Below are 13990 nucleotides of genomic sequence, written 5' to 3'. Positions count from 1 at the left end.
CTTCAGGGTTTTTTTTCAGTGCTTTTAAAAGAATTTTTAGTAGTTTTCCAAATGATTCTAGTCTTTCATCTCTCCTCATTCCATCCTCAAGTATTAAAACGTTTTACCTCCCCGATAAAAACTTTAGACCACTTCTGTCCACAAAAGTAAATGATATCTAAACTCAGCACCTAGAACTACCTGGAAAATAGTTGGTGTTAGCTAATACTGATTGAAGGAGCCTTCATAATCAAACATGATTATTCAACTTTGGCATAACTTTTCTCACTCACCCTACATACACTATACTATATAATCATTTGACATACTTTATACTCTCATAGTTTTGAGATTTGTAATCTCGATTTACTGAAACTATATTCAAGAAACAACACAAACCTTTAGTATATTTAATATTATCACAGCATGAGCCTTTAAGTTATCCTAGAAATGTAAATAAAAATTAAGTACTGAAATCTGGGGCTAGAGAAATTGCTTAGTAGTTAAGGAACCCTAGCTGCTCTTCCAAAGAACCTGGGTTCATTTCCCAGGCCATATTGACATCTCACAACCATCTGTAACTTTAGTTCTGGGGGATCTTTGGCCTACATGGGCACTAAGCATGCACAAGGTGCACAGATAATTCACTCAGGCAAAAACCCATGAACATAAAATAGAAAAAAAACTTTAATGAAGATTTTTAAAAATTCTTAGAGTTATGACTATTTCATACAAATATATATCATAAGTAAAAAAACCCAACTTAGCCCCTATCATAAGGACTTTATGTGTCTTACTTGTATGTATATTACCACATGTGTTGAGTGTCCACAGAATCCAGAAGAAAGTATTAGATCTCACGGAACTAGAATTTCAGCCAGTTGTGAGTCATGTGGGTGCTGAGAACTGAACCAGGGGCTCTTTGACAAGAATAGCAAGTGCTTTTTATGAGTGAACTGTCTCTTTATCCTTCCTTAATCGTTTTTTTTTTGTTTGTTTGTTTGTTTGGTTTGGTTTTTTTTTTTTTTTTTTGAGACAAGGATTCTCTGTGTAGCCTTAGCTATCCTGGACTCACTTTGTATATCAGGCTGGCCTTGAACTCATAGCCATCCACCTGCCTCTGTCTCTCTGAGTGCTGGGATTTAAGGTGTGTGTAACCATGCTTAGCCTTAATCAATATTTAAAATGTTAACGACTTAGTACCTAGATAACCAGTTATTTATACAATAGTACTTGTCACTTTATTGTCTGTATTGCTTTTATGATTTAAATTTTTGAATTTAACCTATTATTAAATATAACATACATTTTCTTCACTCTTGTCCAGTTTACATTTAATTTCATCTCCTTGCTGTAAGAATTCTTTTCTTACTGATTCCAGTTCATCCCTAAAAGAAAACGCAAGAATAATATCATAATCTAAACCATATTTTCATTTTATTTCCTAAGATTATTTATTAATTGTTTATTAATTTTCTAAGTTTAGGTTCTCATTTTGATTGTTAACTTTTATGCATGGCTATTAATAGGCACATTTCCAGTCCCATATTTAACTTACTATACATATTTATCTTTAAATTATATGCACCCTTGTCATCATTTTCCTATTTTTAAGAAAACAATAGAAATATTTCATTTTTATCTTTTCTTAGTCGTCATTCTAACATATATAAAAATATTAGGAAAACAAATTAGTAACATAAGTACAATTTATTTTAATGATATTTACATTTATATGTGTCATTATAAATGCTCGGAGAATCTCCAGAAACATAAGAACAGTGATGCTTTGGGTGAGGGAAACTAGACCGCAGAAAAGCAAAATGCAAAAGAAAGATGTTGTTCTTGATCCAGGAACTCTTTTGTCCCTTGGAATTTTATATTATGTTCATGTATTACTCTTTTTAAAATACGTTCATTAAAATCTTATATATTACAGATAAAAATACTGGTGATTTTTCTCAGCAGACACTTGAAGAAATCTTTCCTTTTACCTTTAAAAAATTTTTATTTATGTATATGAGCAATCTATCTGCATGTATGCCCCCATGACAGAACAAACCATCAGACAGAAGAGAACAAAAATCACACTGTAGATGGTTGGGAGCTTACCATGTGGTTGCTGGATGCTGAACTCAGGACCTCTGGATGAGTAGCCAGTGCTCTTAACTACCGAGCCATCTCTCCAGCCTGAATATATTTTTCTAATTGTAGTTTTCCTTTGTATCACTATTACATTGGTCAGTTTTTGACCTTTCAAAAACTGAATCTAGGATATAATTTATCTGAAATTTTTCTTAAAATCTTTCACATATATTTATTACTTTGCTTACTTATTGAAAAAAGACAGAGAAAGAGAATGTATACTTTCAATAGCACATCTATGGAGGTCGGAGGACAATTTCTATAGGTCAGTCTTTCCTTCCACCCTCTGGATTCCAGGGATTCAACACAAAACATTTGGCTTGGTGATGAGCACCTTTACCACTGAACTATCTCACCAATGTGAGAAATGAGTACAAATTTACAATCAATACATTCACTGTCCATAAATTTATACTTAAAGGTCTGTAAGCCCATACTAAAAGTAGATACTCAGATAATCTGAATATCATTTTAAAAGTAACTCTCTTGAGCTAAGGAGATAGGTCAGGATAATGTGCTTCCCTTGTAAACAAAAGGACCTGAGCGTTATCCCCATAAACAACATGAAAAAGTAGGGACTGTTGGGCTTACTTGTAATCCCAGTGCTGGAGAGGAGAAAAGGGCAGAACCTAAGGACTGCTTGTTGGCCAGCCTAACTTACGTGGTGACTTGATGTCACTAGTCTGGAAAGAGTACACAGTACTTGAAGAAGACATGGAAGGTTGTTCTTTGGCCTCCACACACTCACATAGTATATACACAAAAAGACTCTTGTTGCAGATGTGCTATCACACACCAGCACTTGGGAGTCTGAAGCAGGAAGATCAGTTAAAGGTCATTTTGGGCTACATACTTTAGACCTTGTCTCAAAAACTAAGTGAATGAATTTAAATTTTTTTAAACCATAGAAAAAAAAAACGAACAACATCTCTTTAAAGTTTGATTTCATATTTTAACCAAAAGAAGTACAATGGTTTAAGCACAGATATCTAACCTGTAAATAACAGCTGTTTTTGAAGAAAAAAGTTGAGCAAAAAGGACAAAATCAATCATAACAGATATGGCAAAAGATGATTTTATAAATATGGAAAATACTTAACTGTTAATTTGTTAAGCACTGACTGTATCAAACACTGTATTCAACTCTACTCATAATATCTCATATAATCTACAAACATTTATTTAGAGACAGAGTTTCTCTGTGTAGCCTTGGCTATCCTCAAATTCAGATATCCAACTGCCTCTGCCTCCCTTAGTGCTGAAATTACAGGCATGTGCCACCACATGTGACATGATGCCCAGATTCTAAACAATTCTATGAAAAGCTGTATTAGGTCTAAAGATTTCAAATAATTTAAAATATAAGTTTTCAAGAGCACATTCTTTAACCAAATATAAGAAACAAAAATTCAAACCAAACATAAACAAAAATTCAATGTAAATATAAACAAGAAAACACAGTATTTGCAACTCACCCAAGTTAAAAAAAAAAAAAAAACTTAAAACACACACACAGACTTAGAAAATAACAGTCAAACTGCATATCAATCCAGGCATGGATTTCATGCCTACAACCCCAGAACTGGAAGGCAGAGACAAAGAAAGTTCAAGTCCAACCTGGTCTACATATGCCCTTCCCATAGGACCTATAAACTATTTAGCTATGGATTCTTGGCCTTGGTAATGGTGCCAGACAGGAGTTCTATCTTGTGGAGAAGTCCTTAAATCCAATCAAAATATGGTTGATTACTCCCGTAACATTCATGTCACTATTTTCATTATCCACTCCTCAGATTATTTTCCCATCACTATTATTCTGCCAAACAGACTATTAAACTGACTTCTACTGACTTAACCAGACTCATAGTTAAGTGCAACTCTCAACCCCATTAGAAAAGCTTCTCTTTGAAGATGGCAGTTAATACACAGACCGCCATAACTGGTCAATATGTAGAGCATAAGAGACTGCAGAGTGCTCAGCCCTAAATGGGACATCTGTATAACACACCCTCTTCCCAAGGCTCACATGTCATTGTAGAAGCCAGACAGGTGGATGACTACAGGGAAATAGACCCAACGGGGCAGCTGCATATATGAACTCAGAGTGGTTAATAGCATGCATAAGACCTATACAACCTCAAGCAGAACAAAACCTCCATCCCAGCATGGAGAGGAGAAGTAGGCAACAAGTCCCACCCCTAGTTTAGGAGCTATTGACAACTGACAGATGCTGTGAGAGGACAGTACATTTTCTTTAAGAGTATCACCTCTTAATGTGGTTGACCACATTCCAGGTTTTCACTCAACATAAGTTTCTGGGCATCACAAATTGGAATGGATGAGTTTAAAGAAAAACAAAAGAGGACATGAAGTTCAGTAGGTAAGGAGATGGGGGTGGTTCTAGGACTACTTAGGGGAAGAAGGTGAATATGGTCAAAACATTATATAAAATTTTCAAATAATTACTAAAAATAATGCAAATACCATATGAAAATAATAAAAATACCATGTCATAAATTCACAGATGTGGTTGCAAGTAATCGGATGGACTGAAATGTTTGTATTTTTTTAAAAGAAATGGAAAAGCAAAATATCAGTATACAAATTTTGAAAGAACAATAAAAAAACAGGAACAGTATGTGAATTCAAGGAAGCCATATATTTAAGTATAAAAGCAATGATATAAATTCACAAAGGGAAAAATAGAAAATTTTAAAACTTTTATAAACAAAAAATACTCAAAATTAAAGAGAACAAGCTATAGAAATTCTATAAGTAAAATGGATAAAGAATTGCTATTTTAATGCTTATGTCAAAAGTAAATGATAAAGCCCTTAAAAGATTAAAGAGTATGTTGTCACTTGAGTTTTTCATCTTGGCCATTCTGATGGGTGTAAGGTGAAATCTCAGGGTCGTTTTGATTTGCATTTCCCTAATGGCTAATGACGCTGAGCATTTCTTTAAGTGTTTCTCTGCCATTCGATATTCCTCTACAGAGAGTTCTCTGTTTAGCTCTGTTCCCCATTTTTTAAGTGGATTACTTGGTTTGCTGCTTTTCAGCTTCTTTAGTTCTTTATATATACTGGATATTAGCTCTCTATCAGATAAAGGGTTGGTAAAGATTCTTTCCTACTCTGTAGGCAGAGTTTTGTTTTGCTGACAGTGTCCTTTGCTTTACAGAAGCTTTTTCGTTTCGTGAGGTCCCATTTATTGATTGTTGCTCTTAGAGCCTGTGCTGTTGGTGTTCTGTTCGGGAAGTTGTCTCCTGTGCCAATGAGGTCTAGAGTTTTCCCCACGTTTTCTTCTAACCGATTTAATGTGTCTGGTGGAGAAAGGGGAACCCTCCTCCACTGCTGGTGGAAATGTAAACTTGTATAACCACTCTGGAAATCAATCTTGCGCTTTCTCAGACAACTAGGAATAGCACTTCCTCAAGATCCAGCCATACCACTCCTAGGCATATATCCAAAAGAGGCTCAAGCACACAACAAGGACATTTGCTCCATGTTTGTAGCAGCTTTATTTGTAATAGCCAGAAGCTGGAAACAGCCCAGATGCCCCTCAACTCAATAATGGATGCAGAAATTGTGGTACATCTACACAACGGAGTATTACTCAGCAATGAAAAATAAGGAAATCATGAAATTTGCAGGTAAATGGTGGGACTTGGAAAGGATCATCCTGAGTGAGCTGTCCCAGAAACAGAAAGACATACACGGTACATACTCACTCATATAGACATATAACACAGGATAAACCTACTAAAATCTGTACATCTAAAGAAACTAATCAAGAGAGAGGACCCTGACTAAAACACTCAATCCCCATCCCAAAAGGCAAAGAGGATGGACATCAGAGACATCAGAAGAAGAAGAAAACAGGAAACAACCTAGCAACCTGCCACAGAGGGCTTCTGAAAGGCTCTGTCCTGCAGACTGTCAAAGCAGACGCTGAGACTTATGGCTAACTGTTGGGCAGAGTGCATGGAATCTTATGTAAGAAGTGGGAAATAGTAAGATCTGGAGAGGACAGGAACTCCACAAGGAGAGCAACAGAACCAGAAAATTTGAACACAAGGGTCTTCCCAGAGACCCATACTCCAACCAAGTACCAGGCATGGAGATAACCTAGAACCCCTGCACAGATGTAGCCCATGGCAGTTCAGTATCCAAGTAGGTTACATAGTAATGGGAAGAGGGACTGCCTCTGACATAATCTGATTGGCTTGCTCTTTGATCACCTCCCCCTGAGGGGGGAGCAGCCTTACCAGGCCACAGAGGAGGACAATGCAGCCACTCCTGATGTGATCTGATAGACTAAGATCAGAAGGAAGGAGAGGAGGACCTCCCCTATCAGTGGACTTGGGGAGGGGCATGCGTGAAGAAGGGGGAGGGAGGGTGGGACCGGTAGGGGAGGATGGAGGGGCTTATGGGGGGATACAAAGTGAATAAAGTATAATTAATAAAATAAAATTTTAAAAAAGATTAAAGAGTATAGATACTTGCAAAAAATTTTACAAAGAAAAAATCTTATAGCAAATTTTGAAAATTTTCAAAGTTTATACAAAAGGTAGTAACTTCAAATATGAAAATTGTGAGCTATTTATGTTTTACATTATCAATAAATTAGTGATACCATATAACAATTCAAACATTTTGAAATCAGAGTTTTCACATGACTGTGATTGAATTTCACAATTTACAACTAATAAACCAGTTAATTACCAAGTCACTGCAGTCATTATTTCTATGGTTTTAATAAATTTAAACTAAAAGCCATTCTCTCAAATTTAAAATAAAAGAAAAATACATTTATGCCTTGTTTACTTCAGTATTGTTTGTAATACTGAAAAACTGGAAAATGTAAATATCCAAAATAAAAAATTACTGTTATTATACGAATAAATTATTGTAAAAAACACCAAGAAACATAATGCTTAAAATACTAAATGGAAAATTATTCATTTAAATAAATTATAAAAACTAAATATATTATTTAAAACAAAGTAAACAAATATTCTAATATTATATAATAGTTGATTATATTTTTATTCTAAGTTTTCTAGACGTAGTTAGCATAACAGTTGATTTATATTTTTATTCTAAGTTTTCTAGACGTAGTTAGCATAATTTTTTAGCTTTAAATAATTAGGTTTATTATGCTTTAAAATATTCTTGACATAATTTTACTGTTTCAATACTAAATATAAAATAATTTTGTTTTTAATTACTTAGCTATAAAATTATAATTTCAGTTTGAGGCAGGATTTTAAAACATTAACTTATATTTAATATTATTACTTTATATAATATTCAACAATAGAAAAAATTCTAAAATCTTTTTGAGATAAAGATAAACTCATTACTCTTGCCTTAAATGAAATTCTTTTTCTTCCAAATTTTCTATTTGTTTCAGCATCCTTTCTTCTTGCTTTTTGCTATTCTAGGAAGACAATCAGGAATGCTTATGTTAATCATTTTGCTTCAACAAAAATATAGCTGAACATAATATCTAAAACCTTCATCTGTCAGCATAAATTTTATTGTTATACAAAAAAGCAGGAACATAAGGGTGGGGGTTATATTTTGGTCAACTTGACACAAGTTAGAGTATCTGGGAAGAAAGAACCTCAAAAAAAAAAAACTGCTTCCATAAGAATGACCTATAACTGGGCCATGGTGGCACATGCCTTTAAGCCCAACACTAGGGAGGCAGATGCAGGCAGATCTCTGTGAGATTGAAGCCAGGCTGGTCTACATAGTGTGTTCCAGGACAGCCAAGGCTACACAGAGAAACACTGTCTCCAAAAACAAACAAAAAAATGATCTGTAAGCAAGTCTGTGAGACATTTTCTCACTGATGATTAATGTGAGAGGGCCACTGATGGCAATGACACCTCTGGGCAGGTGTCCTGGATTTTATGGCCTCTGTTTTAGTTCCTGCCTCAAAGTGCCTGCCTTTAGGTCCTGCCAAGACTTCCCTTCATAATGGACTATGCTTGAGATATGTAACCCAAATATTCTCTTTTCCCCAGCCCAAGTTGCTTTTTTCATAATGTTCTATCACAGCAATAGAATGTAAACTATTATAGTGAGCTATTTAATTTGTATAATTCTGCTTTATAGACTTGTATTAGTAACAATCCTAATAATATATAAAAGATAATAAAATATATTTAATTTCCTAGAGGTACTTTGAGGCCTGTATACTTTATTCATAATGTTTCATTAATCACTAATTATGAAACTCATAATTCCACTCTCAAGGACAAAAATCAATGTTGTTATCAGGAGTGAATTCATGAACTCCAATAATACTTCATTCCATTATCAACAAATATGACATACTATTTTGCTTAAGATATTTGAACACTTACTATTTTTATATTAATTCTTGAAGAAGAATCACAAAATTATTCATTATTATATCTTCCATAGAAACCTGTTATTGGTAACACTTAAAAGTCCATATATTAGTTTATTTTCTGTTGTCCATTATTACCATATCAAAGAATAAGCAGCTTTCCTCAAAAAAAGAATCAGCTTTAAAATAATGACACTTTTAAAGCTCAACGGGTACTCAAGAGATCATATTTTTTTAAAGTTCTTGTAATTCTGAAGGTAAGAAAACAAAGTCACTGATAACTTTGTCAACTTACAATGATATCTTCTTGATGTTTCCTGAGTTCTAGAGCCATATCACTTGTTTCTTGTGCCAATTTTTGGTTCTCAAGGGAAAGCATGTTGCAATTTGCAGTTAATTCAGTATTCTCAAGTCTATTTTTTAAAAAAACGTGTCATATAGGAACAGTTAAATATGAAATGATATATAAAATTAATTCAAAATAACTTCAGGGAAAGGAAAAGGCAGGATATAAATAATATTGGCTATTAATTCTTAAAGCAAAGTTATAGTTTCATGCTGCTTCATTACATTATTTGTTCAAATATATAAAAATTGTTTCCATATAAACATTTCATTATGTCACACATTCTATTTCTTTGTATATTCCCTACACTCTTATTCTTTCTTCTAAAAAATATGAAGGGTATATTATTTTCTTCACATAATTGTTCTACCTCTAATATTCTATTTCAAACTTCTGAAAATTTAATTAGAACAGTCCTTGAACCAGGAATTATTTGTAATTAAAACGTAATCATTCTTACAAGGTCTCAAATGTTTCATACCGAGAAAGAAATTATTGTTACTACTAGGCGAAGTTGGTATCAATTTTAAATAAAGGCAGTGTTGTGTGTAGCATCACTAAGTGATTTTAGGAGCATCTACTGCAACTTCCTACTTAATAATATTGGAAATTCAGTAGAGGAAATAAAGCTTTTTTCCCGCTAAGCAATGAGAGATTAAAGAGCAAATACACCAAGGATAATATAAATTAATACTAAAATATAAATAACCACTGCATTGTTATGAGGATTTTTTTAATAAATGGATGTTTTCACGGTCTCCTGAAAAAAAAAATCACTGTTGAAAGAATATCAGAAGAAGGGAATAGAGCTATAAGGAAAGGGTAAGGCTTTAGGTTGGTCTCAGACTCATGATATAGCCTAAGCTGGCCTCACACAACAGTCCTCCCTTCTTCAGCTGCCCAAATGTTAAGATTCTAGACATGAGGCATTATACCTAACATTTCAATGACCATTTTAATTTAGACATGAGAAGCAATCAAAAGAGAAAAATAGAAAAAAGATAAAAATACATGTTTATCACCAACATGTACTTAAATTTACTCAATTCTCCATGATAAATCATTATTCTCAAACTAAACCTGCTAAATAAGTGAAATCATTCCATTGGATACTTTATTTGGATAATATTAGAAATAAATTTATATGCTGAAATTTTATCAACACAAACTTGTGAAATAATAAAAAAAACAGAACCACAAAAATTATCTTTATGGTAAACTAAATGCCTTCCCAAAATTAATTTACACTCTTTGTATATAGAAATTCCACTTTCACAGACTTATCCATCTAGAGATTAAAACTACTCAGGAAAATGTCTGGATTGAGAATATAAACTTCTTCCTTGCCATTATTTTCTGAATACAATAAAACAAACATTTACATAGCATTACATTATATTCAGTACTATAATCGTGTAGAAGCGAGTTAAAGCTTACTTATAAGACGATATACATAGTTTACTTGTAAATACTATGCTGTTTGCACTTGGACTTGAGTATCTACAGATTTGTGTATCTTCAGGGTTTCTGGAACCAACACTCATAAACAGCAAGAGGTAACTATAGACTGATATGAAGTGACTTAACTTTATGTATTCTTTTATATAAATGATATAAACTTCTTTTAGCAATGAAATAGGTAAATTATTTCTTTTCTAATAAAAAGATCTCTACAAAGCCAAGTTCTTCAATTCATAATTCTCCTGCTTCAGCTTCCAGAGTGCTGACAATACAATTGTAAACCACCATGCCCGGCTTTAGTTAGGAATAAAACTCAATTTCAAATCCATTTACATGAATAAATAGTAAACATTATTTACTTTTACTATAAAGCTTAGCAATTAAACTGTATAGATATGTGAAAAACATACTTCTCCTTTTCAAGCTCAGTTTTCAGTTCTTCAACCTGTTTTAAATAATTCTGTTCACTTGTTTTAGTGTCAGTTAATTGTTCCTCCAAATCATGGACCTCTTTCTGTAAAATAAATGTATACATTTATGACAGATGTTCTACCAGGTTGTTTTTTGTTTTTTGTTGTTTTTTTTTTTTTTCATATCAAAGATATAGTTAGGCTAGGCAAGGTAGCACAATCCAAGCACTGGGAAGGCAGACACAGGAAGGTCTCTGTAAGATCAAGGCCAGTCTGGTCTAGATAGTAACTTCCAGGAAATACAGAGCTACAGAGTAAGACCCTTTCTCAGAAAATAAAATAAAAAGAAGATATGGCTGCTCTGAGTAATTAAATGATACTTTTTGGGAAAATTTGTCAGGATATTAAAAAAAATTTTTTTGAGACACAGTCTCATTCAGCCCAGGCTGGTCTCAAACTCATTATATAAATGAGGCTGACTTTGAAGTCTTGATTTTCCTGCGTTTCCCTCCATAGTACTAGGGTTATAGATAGATACACATACCATGTCCAGCTAAATATTTTAAATTTAAGTAGACAATGTGATAATCATTTTAATTTCTTAATTAGCCATGATAAATTCAATACAAGTAAATTCTATTTTGATATCTGAAAGCTCAGACAGGAAAGTTAAATTTACACATAATTTTTAGCATTTTATTCTACCAAATAATTAATTCCAATTAAAATTATTAGTTTAAAAATTAATTAATTTTGCTCATTGTTAGTATATGTTTCTGTTTGTTTCTTTTCCTAAGAAAAGACAGAATTTCATTCCTAAGATTCCTAAGACAGAATCTCATCATATAGCCCTGGCAAGCCTGGAATCCTCTATTCAGGCCAGGTTAGCCTCAAACTCACAGAGATCTGCCTGCCTCTGCCTAGTAGTATTAGGATTAAAGGAGTGTGCCAACACCAAATCTGGCCTAAAATTTTATATTAGTAAGGGAAAATATATCAGTGAGGTCAGGAAGTATCTTACAGACTAAGATGTTCTTACTATTATAAAAAAGCAGCTCTAAATCTTTTACAGGTCTACAAATATATTTTAAATTTAAAGGTAACTTTTAAATATAAGCACAATAAGAATATCTTAAGAATTCATCTTAATAAGGGCTAACATTTAAATATATCAAGAAATACTAAAAGACATCAAGAGTAGAATTATTATAAACCATAACATTATTCTTAAGCTGTATTCTGAATGTTAACCTTTCTCTCCCACATTAAAATATGAATGTTACCTAAGTATATTTTAAATCAATAATTAGTATATTAAATATAACAAGAACACATTTTTAAAAGAATTTTATGAAGAAATCTCTCTGAAAGCAAATAGCTATACCATAATCTATTTTATAAATCTATAGTCTCTTAACAAAACATTGTAAACAAGGTTATCCGTAACAAACCTCTTTGGTTTGCAAAAGGGAACTTAGTTCTTGTTCTTTCCCTTGTAATTCCTCAGCAAGCTTCTCAACTTGTTTCTTTTCATCTAAAAGTTTTTGATCTTCTGCCTAAAAACAGTAGGGGGGAAAGCATGATTGTCAAATTACATATATACTGAAAAAAATTAAATTGCTCAAAGAAGTAATTAATATAAAGCACTACAGTGTATTTCCATGGATAAAACTGCTTCAACAGAGAAGAACAGTCATTATTAAAAATCCAAAAACAAAATTTAACAAAAAAAATTGATGTGCAGAGCCCTGGAACAAAATATATATATATGGTTCTTTAAAAACTGAGATTTCTGTGGTAAAACAGAAATCATCTTCATGGGACAGGATAAATGAGAAAGGTGAGGATAACAAAGTTGGGCTTTATTCCAACAAAGGAATAATTGTGAGAGCACTGGAAACCACAAAGGGTGGCTGAAAAACATAAGAACACAGAAAGAAGCAACAAACAGAAATGGGCAATGCAATGCTCCAGCCCTGAAAGAAGACAGAGAAGTTCATCCAAAAGGTAAGCCAGACGGCCCTAGAGAAAAGAGACTGACAGTTCACACAGCACAAGTACTCAATGCCTGTAACACATAGATCCAGTTTTAAATCTGGTAGGACAATGAGTACTTGAAAATAGGTCCATCTTAGTTCTTATTTCATTTTTGAGTTGAAGATAATTGAGATTCATCTCTATCAGATAGACTTTAGGTGTTTATTTGGGGGGGGTGTCTGTATTTGTTTTGTCCAATTATGCTTTCTTTTCTCCTTTCTAATGCTATAAGTTTTTTTATTCCTCTTACATTCATCAACCTTTTCCATGTTTTTTCTTTACTGTGCCATTAGATTTTTAATACTTATTTTCCCCACCACTTCCTAACATTTTTCTCATTTTTCCTGTTCTTTTATTTAATCTTTCTCCCTTTTCATTTTTCCTTTGTTCCCTTCCTTTATTCCATGTATTTATTATTTTTATTGCTATCCTACTTATCTTTAACTTTATGGCTAACTCTATATTAATTTTTTGTTATTTTATATTCTGTGGCCACTAGTGGTACTGTATTGGCTTATAATAATTTGGGGAAGGGGAATTGAGAGGGAGAGGGTCTCTCTGTGTAAGAGCCACTCTGCCTCCTACGTGTGTGTGATACCACTGCCTGGCTTGGCTTTAATAAATTTGAAGTGTACTTCCTTATCTACTTTGGTTTGATATTACAATTGCCACAGCAGTTTGCTTACGCCATTCTCCAAGCAGTACTGAGCCTCAAAAGACTGCTCACTAAGAAGATCCCCAAATAAAGACAGAAGAAATATCTGTGTCAACAAATGTAGAAATGGTAATACACAAACATAATAAAGAAAAATCAAGGCAATATAATACCTACAAGAGATCATAGCTAATCTATTACTAAATCAAAGTATATGAATTTGAACTAGCTGATAAAATGGTTCAGCAAGAAGTCATCTGTCACAAGCCTGATGACCTGAGTCTGATCCCTAGCACTCACATATCATCACAACAAACATACACACATACACACAAAATCAATCAACCAATCAATTTTAAAATGGTTAAAATGCCAGAAAAAAAGAACTCAGAAGTCTACTTGTAAAAGTAACCTAAGACTTCAAAGAGGATACAAACAGTATGGAAATAGAATAGTTTACAGCACCTATATGGAGGCTCACAAACCTGTAATTCCAGTTAAAAGGAATCAGATGCCTTCTCCTGGTCTCTGCAGGCACTAAGCATGTATATGGTACACATACATATATGCAAACATTCACACATAAAATAAAAA

General features: G+C 33.2%; 1 protein-coding gene across 1 annotated transcript in view; it reads right to left on the bottom strand.

The window, feature by feature from the left end:
• The window catches only part of Sycp1 (synaptonemal complex protein 1), an 87395-nt gene that overhangs the window by 40581 nt on the left and 32824 nt on the right, over positions 1-13990 (bottom strand). The window contains exons 16-20 of the mRNA XM_060393292.1: positions 12156-12260; positions 10705-10808; positions 8783-8900; positions 7496-7566; positions 1286-1367 (exon numbers count right to left, since the gene is read on the bottom strand). Of these exons, the coding sequence (XP_060249275.1) occupies positions 1286-1367; positions 7496-7566; positions 8783-8900; positions 10705-10808; positions 12156-12260 (480 nt within the window). The remainder of the gene's footprint in view (positions 1-1285; positions 1368-7495; positions 7567-8782; positions 8901-10704; positions 10809-12155; positions 12261-13990) is intronic.

This window comes from Meriones unguiculatus, chromosome 10, assembly GCF_030254825.1.
Source record: "Meriones unguiculatus strain TT.TT164.6M chromosome 10, Bangor_MerUng_6.1, whole genome shotgun sequence".
NCBI lineage: Eukaryota > Metazoa > Chordata > Mammalia > Rodentia > Muridae > Meriones > Meriones unguiculatus.
This window is presented reverse-complemented; position numbering and strand designations above follow the sequence as displayed.